The 13,237-nt window shown below is 32.9% G+C and overlaps 1 protein-coding gene across 4 annotated transcripts in view; it reads left to right on the forward strand.

The window, feature by feature from the left end:
* LOC140450974 (uncharacterized) overlaps positions 1 to 11,406 on the forward strand; it is a 48,101-nt gene extending 36,695 nt beyond the window's left edge. For all 4 annotated transcript variants that reach the window (XM_072544692.1, XM_072544686.1, XM_072544679.1 and 1 more), the window contains 2 exons: positions 5,693 to 5,865; positions 8,700 to 11,406. In XM_072544692.1, coding sequence (XP_072400793.1) covers positions 5,693 to 5,865; positions 8,700 to 9,596 — 1,070 coding nt within the window. In that variant the 3' untranslated portion in view covers positions 9,597 to 11,406. The remainder of the gene's footprint in view (positions 1 to 5,692; positions 5,866 to 8,699) is intronic.
* Positions 11,407 to 13,237: the final 1,831 nt, after the last annotated feature.

A 13,237-nucleotide genomic window follows, 5' to 3' on the forward strand; every position in this document is an offset into this window, starting at 1 on the left:
TAAAATGCTCAAACTAAAAATTGTTGGAAACATAATTAGACCGATAATTGGGAAAATCTTAAATTTCCAACAGAACAACACTTCAAAATTGCAAAAACATGGTTGCAAATAAACAAACTTATATTAAATTATGAAAAAACTAAATAGGTACTCATCTACTTTTTGTAGGCATCAGGCATCATTTGGTGGCATCAGTAAATTACCTTTTGTAAATAAAAAATAATTACACCATTAAGAATGTCAACAAAAGTCGGCCCTGCAGGTAACTATTTAGTGCAATATTTCTTATTTATTGAAAGTCAACATAAATGCTCAATTTGATTTAAGAGCGTAGGCACAAAATTTCGGGCCAATTCTTTTTAAATGCAATCATTTTTTTTCGAATGCTGAGAAAACTAACAAATATTTTTGAAAAATTTAAATACAGAATGAAAGATTACATTATTACCGAGGGCCGAAAGTCCCTTAGAATAAACAAAAAGTTTTTTTGAATGAGATATTTCAAATTAAAAATCACACTAAATTTTCTCTTTTTTTTTCACCCCTGTAACTTATTAAAATAAACATTATAGAAGTTTTCAGGGACTTTCGGCCCTCAGTAATAATGTAGTCTTTCACTCTGCGTTTAAATTTTTCAAAAATACTTATTAGTTTTTTCAGGATTCGGAAAAAATGAATGCATTTAAAAAACATTGGCCCGAAATTTTGCGCCTACACTCTTAAGAATTTATATTGTGTGATATGCCCACTGACTATTAATTTTCTGGTTGTTAGCTGTCATTGGCGGCTTGGCCACGTAACTTCAAAGAACTGTCGCTTCTCTGTGTTGGGTTGTTCTCTGGTATTGGGTTGTTCTCTGACAGTATGTCGCAGGACACTTGATTTCAAGGATCTTTAATAACTCTTCGCCATTTTCTTAATTACAACTGTTGTGAATTTGTGCGTCTAAGTAATATTTTTTACATTTTTCTAATAAAAGAATAAATAAAATGATTGCATAAAAATCAAATCAGATTTAAGAATCAATTGGATATTCTACAAAAAATATAACAATGATATAAGACGAGAAAAACTAAATTTTAGACGTGACAACGCTGTATATTTGAAGAAGAAATATATTACAATTCGTATTATCACTAACATTTGTTACACTGTCTAGATATCAACAAATTTTACTATAACCGCTTCCTGTGATTACAATCTAAAGAATGTTTCTGGATGAAAACTTATAATTCTTAACTTATTCAAAATTGGACAACACTGTGTGTGTTTGGTATTAGACACTGTCCTTGAAAATATTTTAATTCTTAATAAAAAAATTACCTAGGACTGACCAATTTCTGGAAATGACTGACCATTGGAGATCAATTTGTGACCTTTCAGATGGTATAATTACATTTCAGAAATACTAGCTGTAATATAGTGATTTAGGAAAACGCGGGAACCTACTGTTTTCCTAGTATTTTTAAAATGTTTATTGCGACAAGGAACTGCAATCTTGGTATTTTTAAAACTTTTAAAGTACTGCCCGTGCGTGCTTGGGTTTTTGCAACTTTAATAATTATTTTCACCGCAAAACCGAACTGACCAAATGTTCCATATATCTGACCATTTGTCAGCCTTTTAATCTCTGTCGAATACAGTCATTTGTTTTATAGAGTTCGTTCAATGTGGTGCCAACATCTTTTTTGTCGTTGAAAATTTTTAACCCTTAATAAAAAAATTAATTATAACTGACCAAAAGCTGAAACCAACTGACCATTTGTGACCAAAACGTGACCATTCAGACAGTATAATTATGTTTACGAAATTCGATCAATGAGGTGCCAACATGGGAATAACCAACGCAGTCCATAAAATTTGTTATTACTCTCTCAGTTCATCTCAGTCGTGTTTATTAGTTTTTATTCCGACACGTTTAGTGAAGCAAGTTTATTAAGAAATATTCAGCATTCTTTAGTTTTAAGAGGTTTTTTTGAAAGTTTTAAGCGTTTAATATGTCTAGAAGTGACGAAAATACATAGAAATTGTTAATCAAGAAAAATCAATGAAAACGCGTATAAAACATGGCCGTCTTTGAAACCGGATTGTCAATGCAAGCGGTATAAGTGCTTTCAGGATATTTCTGGTGCCGAACAAAGTGATGTAATAAGGCAGTTTAATAACATTGGCCGTGACAATGGCAATGATGCCCAAAATAGTTACTTACCTGGACTTATCTCATTACAACCTGTATATAACCTGTACAACTATAGAAGGAGGCATATTCTATAACTAGAATATGCCATAATAAGGAGGAGGTATATTCTAGAAGAAGGCTTTCGACTTCGACGGCATAATAACAATTCTTTTCATTTCCATTTGCCTGACAAAAAAATTAGAGTATGTAAGACCTTCTTTAAAACAACTTTGGATATAACAGACCGACCGATTCGCACAGTTATGGAAAAACAAAATAAAGTTAACAGTCTACTAGTTATAAACACTCTACTGAAAAAGCAACTTGGGAAGCACAGTAAACGTCCCAAAATAGATGAAAAGGTTAAGGCTGATATTAGGGATCATATCAACTCGACCCCAAAAATCGAAAGCCATTACACCAGAGTTAACACCTTGAAAGATTTCATTGACGGCAGTAAATAAATAGCAGAAATTCACAAGGATTATGTTGCTAAGTGCAAAGAGGAAAATGTACCTTTTGGTAATTACATTCTTTTTTACAGAATTCTACAGAGGAGTAGAGGGGTTTTCTACAAAGGATCTTAGCGATTCTTGTACAATTTATAACAATTCCGAAAATGAAGAAAAACAAAACCAAAAAGAACACTACGATCTTCGTTTAAAAGAAAAATAACTGTCACATTTACAGAAAATAAAAGATAAGGAAAAAAATAATAAAGTAGTCGCCGTTTACGACCTACAGGCGGTTTTTCAGTGCCCGAAAGGTGATGTGTCCCTTTTTTACTATAGATCTAAATTAAATGTTTTCAATTTCACAGTTTACGACTTGCACTCAAATACTGCCGATTGCTTTGTATGGGACGAGTCTAGTGGACTCATATTTGCCGGCAAAATGAGTGGGAGAAAATGACACAGATATTATTTTGTTCTCGGACAACTGCGCCACACAACAAAAGAACAAATTTATGTTGGCTGTTTACTTATACTGTTTATAAAAATTTCCAAATATCAGATCCATAATGCATAAGTACTTAATTAAGGGTCACACTCAAAACGAGGGTGACTCTGCACATTCGCTCATAGAAAGGCAGGTGAAAAGACAATTAAAAAGTGGCCCCATGTACACACCAGATTCATTCATTGCGGCAATCAACTCGGCAAGAAAAAGTGGACAGCCATATCATGTACATGAAATGTCATTTGAAGATTTTTTTGACTGGAAGAACGTTTGCACACAAATGGGACTGAATGTAACTACAAATGATGACGAGTCAGTAAAATTTTCAGATATCAAAATTTTGAAACTTAAAAAATCATCCCCACAGGTTTTATACTACAAACATTCTTATGACGATAAAGATTTTAAAAAGGCCATAACAGTCAAAAGGAAAAAATCCAGAAATCGTGGTCAAAAAAGTTTATGACCACAAGCCAGGAATTTCTGAAAGAAAAAAAAACCGATTTGCTTGACTTATTAAACAAAAATGTTATACCGAAATAATATGCACCATTTTTTAACTCATTATAAATATTTATATTTTTTTTCCTTGGTTTAAAATGTTCGATCTTCTTGTTCAGTTGTAGCATTAGCATAAGCATCAAAATGATATTTTTTTTGTAGAAGATATATTTTGTTAATTATAATGTTTACATGGATTATATTCCATAGCCTTTCATTTAAAAATTAATACCTACTTATCCCAAGAAAAATTGCAGTAAGATATAACACCAAATATTGACTGTTTTTCTTAAAAAAAAAATTAAAGCACTTATCAACAATAATGTCATTTTTCGGAATAATACCAAAATAGATCCAATGTTTTTTAGAAAGAACGACATAAAAAGTTATTTATTTTTCTTTAGACAAAATAATGGGAAACAAATTACGGAAAACATTAGGTCTCGTTAAATTACGATATCCTTATATAACTCGCTAATATGTTATAGAAAGCCGCATAAGCAATGTGAAACTAGGAATGATCTGATAAAATCTTTGTTAGCGTTTTCTCAAAACTTTGCTTTTTTTGATTATGACGTTCTTGTCGCAAATGAGCGATATATATATATATATATATATATATATATATATATATATATATATATATATATATATATATATATATATATATATATATATATATATATATATATATAATGGTTTATCTGTTCATAATGACTATGGTTCGGAATTATAAATTAAAAATTTGATATGTACTTCTAACCAGTTTATTATACAATTATTTGTCATTTATTCCTAACGAAATATTTAGTAGTGGCTGAAGTACACAAGGAAATACTTTCAGGACAACATTTTTTTTATATATGTAAATTTTATATATTTCTAATAATTTTTCTAGATGTCGAAATTCTTACTTACTTTTTTGAAGATGTATTACATATTTTTGCTATACTTTGCGTAGATATAGTATATTTTTACACAATTTTTGCGCTCGTTTTTCTCCATTTCTCTTTATTTTATTTTCTTTTGTACATCTATTTTTCCTCTTTCTGATTACTTTTATCTGGATTGTGGATTATCAAAGCATTCTAGTAGAGGAAACATCTCCCGTGATTTGATTGATTTCGTTTTATGTTAACTCACACTTGTTTATATTTAGTGATGAGTTCGAAGTTTTGTTCTGAATTGTTTGAGCATCTTCATTGAATCTGAATTTAGTAAAATCTCCAGAAGTTCAGTCAGATTTTAAACACTGACTGTGTTCGAGAAAACACACTTTCTAGAGCCATCCTACTTACATATATTTAGTTAGAAGGTGAGGTTTAGCACTACCTATAAAGCTGTAGGGGGTTGCAATATTATTGTACTTTTATCGAATACTTCCTGTACCTTTTCTTATTTTGTAATTTTAAGATGTTCACTATGTTGTTTTCGTGTCAATTCTGATTCTTCTGTATATTCCTCAATAATTCTTCTTCTTCTTCAGCCTTAAGTAATCCAACTTTGGACATAAGCCTCCCTCAAATCAATCCAGTGTTTTCTATTTTGCGCCGCTTGCTTCCAGTTGTTTCATCCGATCTTCTTAATGTCATCAGTCCATCTCATTTGTGGTCTTCCTCTGCTTCTTTTTCCTAACCATGGTCTCCATTGTTGTATTTCGTGGTTCCATATTTTATCCTGCAGTCGGGCATTGTGTCCTGCGAAGCTCTATTTTAATTTGGCAGCATGTTCTCCTGCGTCTTTTACTTTGGTTTTGCTTCTAATCCATTTGTCTGTTTTTTTGTCTATAAGTCTCACCCCCAGCATTTATTTATTCCTGTCCTGCATACCTACAGGACGTTCCCTATCAGCTATTAGGACGCGCCGTTTTGGGATTGAGGTTATATTTTATTTCTTCTTCGTTCGTTTACGTGTTTTTCTTTTTCACATCTTACAATCTTTCCTTGTATTTTATTTCTCTTCCTTTTTAAGCTTAGTTTCTTGCAGGTTTAATTAAAAATAGTATGCAAAATAGTTGCATTTAGTACTAATTCAAACATTTTCTCATTCCAGAATTTACTTCCTACAAAAAACTACTTTTAGAAAATGATCTACCTTGTTCAGTACTAAGGATGGCCACAGATGATGGAAATCCATTCGTCAGAGCTTCAGCTGTAAGATGTGTCCACAAAGCAATAGAAATTCCTGAGTTCTGGGAAGCATTAACAAATTCGTTCAATTTCTACGTAAGTAAATATAATTAGTCTTGTTTTAGCAGAAAAAGTGATTAGGGGATATCCTTGTACTTTAGAACGGTTCTTAAATAAAAGCAGGTTTCAGTAGTTTTTAAATTTTATTTCGAACTGAGATTTTTTTTTGAAATAAAAAAAGTTATTGAAATATGGAAATAGAGTATCTTTAAGTAAACAAATGGAAAAATAAAATATTAATTCTAATGGCAAATATGCTTATGAATACAGAAAAATTCACCATATCCTAAAGGTCTCAAAGTACACACCGAGGTTGGTACTTTGGAACATAAGTATGTGTACTTTGAAACGCTTATTTATTGGACGTTAAATGCAGATAAATCGATAGAAAATATCATCTCAGCATTTCTTCTGGCAGTGCCCCCCACTGCTGAAGGCGCTCCTAGTTTCATCACCGTATCTTCGTCAGGCAAGTCATAGACAGTGTCATTTTCGAAAAGAAATTTGGCGGCAAAGTTACTTCTTTTTAGGTATCTAACTTTAAACCCATCATCATTCACTCCAACGACATTAGCAACACAATATCGTTTTGTCTTTTTTGTTGCAATTTGTGCTAAAATAAAATCTCCCACGCAGGACTTGTTGCCAGACTTAAGAAAATCGTTATCTTCCTCTTCTGCATTGGCAAAATCCACGTCGTCTAGTGAGTCGTCGCACGTTATTTCGCTTTCTTTTATTACATCTTCATCAGAACTACTATCAAGAACCTTTTTGGTTGCTTTTTATTTTTTTTTAAACAAAATTCTTCGTGGTTTTAAGGAGCGCCATGATTTCAATCCCGTTCTTCTCTGGGGTATCTGTAACTATTCTACAACGCCCTAGTTTCTTACCTCCTTTCTTCGTAAATTTCCTGGCAGCTGCCTTGCGCAACGGGCATACTAATGAAGAACTAGGATCATTAAACATATTAGTTGTTCCTGAAGGCATTCCTAGACCGTCTACAGAAATATTCGAGGAACTATTAGTTTCGGAGGTATTTTGATTATTTCTTGACTCTTCGGCAACTGGTGGTCTATCCGTAACATATGAACTGAGAAATTCGTGCTCTTCGAAAATATTTCTGTTGAATGGAAAAATTCCAGAAACGGTAGAACCAGACTGGATATTTTTCTGTGTAAATGCCTGTGGATATGCATTCCCAACACACTCAGCAATATCATAGATTGTCATCGTTTTTGCAGCATTTGCAGTTAGCCAGTCGGAACAAGCTGTATTATAATATTTCTTTAGAGGCCCGAAAACCGATCTATCTAACGGTTGTAGCTTGTGGCTGGTGTGGGTGGAAAGGTAAGCATGGCGACTCCAGATAATTTTGCTAAATTTAAAGCTTCCACTGAAATGTGGCTCTCATGATTGTCGACAATCAGTAGTGAGTTTTTGTCAGTACTTAAATTTGTATGTTTTATATAGTGGTTTAAATACTCAACAAAAATCGTAGAGTTAGACCATCCACTAGGATTCGCGCTCCCAACACTACCTATTGGAGACCCTTTCAGCATGTGTTCCTTAAAAAACGCACGCGGAAATACGAATAAAGGAGGTACACAATTACCAATAGCAGTGATACAACAAATTAGAGATTTACACCTTTACACCTCTTTCAGCCGATGTGATGCTGCCGACTTGTTTAACTCCTTTCGTTGCAATAACATGAACCGGGGTATGCACCGTAGTTAGTCCGGTTTCGTCTAAATTATAAATTCTATCCGGACTAAATGTGTATCTTACCATAAGTTGCTCCAGTTTATCAAAAAATAAATTAACATTTGTTTTATTAAATGCTGTCGATCTGGCTAGACTTGTTGCTTGTGGTTTATGTAATGATACAGATGTCTTCGTAGATAGAACCTGTAAAAAAATTATTTACCCTTATGACCTAAAAAATGTAAAACTTTTTTTACCTGTACTACTTCTTTCGTGCTTTTTGGTTTGTCTCCCATGAAGATAGACAATCAATATTATTTACACGTGCGTAATTATATGCTAACTTTCTTAATTCGATAGTTGAGAGGCTGTAATGCATCTTGGCACAAATGGTAACATACTTTAGTAGCTCTTCCTCTTGCTGTTTTGTAAAGACTAACTTAACGTCTTGTGATGCACTATATACAAAATGTTCTTGTCCAGATTCTCTGTATTTCTTGAGATGTCTGCATAAGGTTGCTTTAGATCTGCGTTGGCTTGTCTTAGAGTGAGCTGTTTTTGCAATACAGCATTAGCAGAATTTTCGGCTACAGGTTTTATTCTTTTAACGTCTGTTTTGCTTCTCGGCATCAACAAGCCAAAAAATAAGCGTTTAAATTTTTATAACCGTCTACAGTCCATACAACTTGTACTTTGGACCACGTCCGTGTACTTTGGAACATGGTCCAAAGTACAATTCAGACGACGTTTCAAAGTACACGATAATCACATGTTTCAAATATTCGCTTTTTATTACTCAAAATAAACACAATTCTCTGCAAAAACTAAGAAAATATATTGCTTAAAACTTTTATATTTGTGTAAACATAGACAAAATATAAGAATATATTTACAGTTATTTTATTCGATGGCAGAGGATACGAAAATACAACAATGGTCACGCCACAAACAAACAAATTTAACTGTCGAGTTTTTAGACCGATCTGCTTCATATTACGTGTTCTGCCTCTGTGAGCGCATAGGAACGTTATATAACTAGTTAATGCACCTGAACCGCTAGTATGCTGTAAAAGTCCGAACGTTTCAAAGTACAAGCGGTCTCAAAGTACAAGGATCTCCCCTACCGTGAATAACTGAACACACTAAAAATATTTATTTTGTTCTAGGACATTGTTTTAAGGATATTACAGTATGAAACTGAAGGAATCGTTCGCTGTGAAGCGGCCACGTTAGTAGATTGTATCTTTACGCACCAAAGCATACCCCAAGACTTAATGAATAGCTTTTATGACGCCATGAATCACGCCGTCGTAGCCGATCTTCATTGGGAAGTCAGGGTCAAAGCGTTAAAGTTTTGGAAGAACATTATTGACGAACATCTGACGCAACAGGGCATGATAGACGGTTCATTTCCAAGCGTAACGTTCTCAAAAGAGCTCAAAAAGATCGTGACTTTAAGCAACTTGGAAGTGGAAAAAAGACTAGTGCGTGTTTTGAATGAACTTTCTCAAGTTGGGTGTTTGTCGGTATTCTACGAGGCTCTCCAAGACGACTGTGATATTGAAGTTTCTAAAACTGCAACGAATACCATTAAAGAGTTTGTTGATTTGCTCAAAAATCATCAGGTTACCGTACAAAGTTTGCAAGTGCACACTCCTACACCTACCACGCCGGTATCGCCGGTAACGGAAAAAGTGGTGTTTCCTCCAGTAGCTGCGCCTCAGATCGAAGTGGATGACTTTATCATGCCAACTGCTCCCTCTACTCCTCAATACGCCCCGATTTCAGATTCCATCTTGGAAGATATCCTGGATACCCGAGACCTTAACTTGTTGGAGACTGTGTTTAATAAATTGGATGAACCCAGTTTTAAAAACATTGATATCAAAAAACGGCAAGCTCTAAAGCCGGAGTTGTTCTTGAACTTGGTTTATACTGATCTCGAACGTCGTCTGGTAGAGAAAAGCCAGTGGAGAGAACAAACCGACAGCTTCCAATCGCTTCTGGATGATATTTTGAAAGAATATGACAATGTCGATGTGAACAATATGGATTGCTATTAAGTGGTTTATGGCTTGAAGGCTCATTGATAAGATCTAATTGAAAATGTTCCTGTTATTAGTCATAATTTGTGTAAAGTTGAATATGTAAAAACAAAATTAAAAATAAAGTTATACAAACGGATAAGCCATAACTGAAACACTAGCATCTATAGAACTCTGACTGAAACTAAGTTAATTTTGAACTTAAGGGAAATAAGAATATAGGAAATCCTTCGAAATAGGTTAGACCCAAAGAGACTTTACTTTTTTCCACGAAAATATGTCCAGTAACTCTCCAGTATTGTATTTATTAAGATTCTTGGGTTAGTTGTCTATCTGTTTAGTCTTCTCTCTATTAATTCTAGATTTGTTAATTCGTTCATGTGTGATATTTGATGTCCTTATACATTAACTTCATACTACATCGTTATGTAATTTGTGCACAATCATAGATCTCTGTTTAATATTGTTTTTTGATTAGAGAATATATTATTCTGAAGCTATTTTCTTTTGGCGTTTATATAAAATATACTGTTTTTATTGGGAATTAATCACAATTTTTTTTTGAAATACCTGTGTTTATTTTGACGTTTCGATTTCCGCTGGGTAATTATCCACAATTTTAGTTTAAAATGCTTATTTTAATGCAAAATTGTGGCCAATTCTCAATAAAAATAGTAAATTATAAATTAAAATGTTTAAAAAAATGTTACAATAGTAAGGGCATAAGTTTTATTTTATTAACAAAACTTAAAAGAGGATAAGGTCTTTCCATTTATTGAAACACTATATTCTATGGTCCAAAGTTTCCTACGAGCTCTGTCAGTAATTGAAGACTTTTTACAATAATTCCAACTTACCACTTTTGAAAGGTTTTGGTTTTGATTATCGTAGTTGCCGATTTGCCAAAAGTTATTGAAAATCATATTGATATTGTTCATGCCCAACTTTTTGACGACACTTACATGGCAGTCCGATTGTGCGTGCAGATACAGTTTTCTTTGTATTTCTTGAAACGTACGCTTCACCACAGTTTAGTTTGGTTTTACACTGTCGTTTTACCTTGTCGTTTTCTCGGCGTTCATTTTGAAAATAAATCAGAAATAAACAAAACAACTTTAAGGCTAATGTAACGTCGGTTTTTCTTGAAATACGAGTAATTAAAACTACAACAGGCACACGATGGTACCCAAAAACTCAAGAACAACACATATATCTGAGACTATCTCTCACCAACTACAGAAACACCGGCGGTCGAATCTCTGATCGAAAAACAATTAAACACATATCTAGGATTTTACACAAATTACATAATGATGTAGTAGATGAAGTAAAATTAAACGTATTTTAAACTAAAATTTGGTTTATTCCTTCATGATTGGGACTCTGATCACATCATAGCTTTAGACTTTCAAGAAGAAGTTACATTTTTTTATTTTAAGAATTTACTTCTAACAAATTGATTTTGAGTAGGTATTTTATGGTAGAGTGTCTATCAATTCCAATGCCATTTTTTTATATTTTGACTATTTTTTTATACCTATTTTATATTTGTATTTCGGTATAAAAACAATTTTTTTATAATTTCGACGTTATTCTTTTTGGCTATGTATTGGAGAGTGTTAAAACATTTTTGGGTCCAGACAAATATACGTTTAACCTCTTGCTATGTTTTCCAAGGAAGACTTAGTGGGTACTGTATTGATAGTATAGTTTGTTACATGTTAAAAAATTTTATATGTATTTACTGTTATTGTTTATATTTAACATTACATACATAAATACATTGTGATGAAAACCAGTACTTTATATGTGAATAAAATTAATCAGATTTTTTGTTTTACTTTACAATCATAGACATTAAGTTTGATTAACCCATTAGCGCCGAGATTAATAAATTATTGATTTTGTATTATTTTTTGCAATATTATTAAAGGACTGTGTTTAAATAATAAAAAACTTCATAAAATATTTTTTCTGGGATATTTCATTTCTGAGATATTAAGTGTTGCCTTAAAGCAACGCTAGGCGCTTACATTACCTAGTTTTTGTTGAAAATAATAAACCAAAAATTAAAGCATTTGGGATACAGTAAAGTAGGCAATAAAACAAAAAATAAAAATTTATTCATAAAAAAATGCAATTCGGTGTGATTAATTATAAAAATTTACACTATGGAGAGTGAAACGGTATAAACCAAGAAGTGCATAGTCCAATATCACGTTTTAAACACATTGTTATAACGATAGTTTTGCATGTTTTAGACGCACATATTCTCTTTTTCTCATCTCTAATGTACTGTATCAAATGATTAATGGTGTCAAAACGAATGTCATCCGATACTAGGCTATCGACAGATGCTGTCAAGGAAACCGACGGTCTTCCGCTTTCTTTGCTAAGTACACTATACTTCGCTAAATATGTGCTTATGTCTTGTAAAATTTAATTGCGACACATTTTCTCTGCCAGTTTTATTATACACTATCAAACTATTTTGTAATGCAACATCAAGCAACCATGTAAAAATTGTCCAATACTATTGTTTGCCACGAATACTGACCGGTAGCAACTTACATTCTGATCCATTTGATCAGTTCCTCCCAAAAATGTGTTTCTGAGAAAATCTTCTTACTTGACCCATTTCTTGAGTGTCACAGGATGATGAAATCATTGTTACTACTGCATTATCCATCCACCGGACATATAATTGTCCATCATTTCGTTCAATAGGTGTTTCAAAATAACCTCGATCTTTTTTCACGAATTTTTAAAAATGAAAATAAAGCCGTTCCAGAAAACAAATTATTCATATAAATATTGTATCTTAGATTGCTTTTCTCTGCTGGCAGGTCGTCTAATAGTAATACAAAGGACTAGCAGCTTTTCTAAATAGTTTTTCATACTCAATATTTGATTTTGGATTTTTTCCTTGGTATAAGTCAATGTTAACTAAATACCCATTTTTTTTTTGTTGACACATCACTCATTGGCTTTCCTCTAATAAACTGCTTGCAGCTATGTCTGCCAAAGTATTTTGTCATACTTTCATCGTAAGATGAATGTTCTTCCGGTACAAATCTTTCAACATAACTTTTTTTAAGCATAGCAAGATGTCGAATTTTCCACGCCTTGTCATTTTGGTGGATTTTGGTATTATCTGAACAGTGAAAAAACCGGCAAATCCGTAAAAATCGATCTCTCTTCGCATGGCCTTGGATACTGCATAATTTTTCATATCGGTATTATAATCTCAATAATGTCGCTTGGATGTTAATGATTATACCCACTTATATATAAAATAGTAATAAACAAACTGATCTCACCTGTTATCTTGAGATCTTCTTCTTAGGGTGCCTGTCCGTTCCGAACGTTGGCGATCATTCTGGCTATGATGACTGTCTTGAGATCGGAACAATTTAAAACTAATGCATAGCGACGACTTTCGTCCACTAAATGTTGAAATTGTTTAAATATTTTCGTTGGAGACATTTGTTCCTATTTAGAATAGTCGGGTTTTGGAAATGCCGATGAACGTTCTTTGTCAAAGTCTGCTCCCTTCAACCATTGAGGTTGATTTCGAGGCTCAATAAGTCTCTCTGAAATCCAATTTTTTAACACCTCAGATTCAAAATTATGGCCAGAAATGTCTTCATTCTGTATAG

The sequence above is a fragment of the Diabrotica undecimpunctata genome, chromosome 1 (assembly GCF_040954645.1).
Source record: "Diabrotica undecimpunctata isolate CICGRU chromosome 1, icDiaUnde3, whole genome shotgun sequence".
Lineage (NCBI taxonomy): Eukaryota > Metazoa > Arthropoda > Insecta > Coleoptera > Chrysomelidae > Diabrotica > Diabrotica undecimpunctata.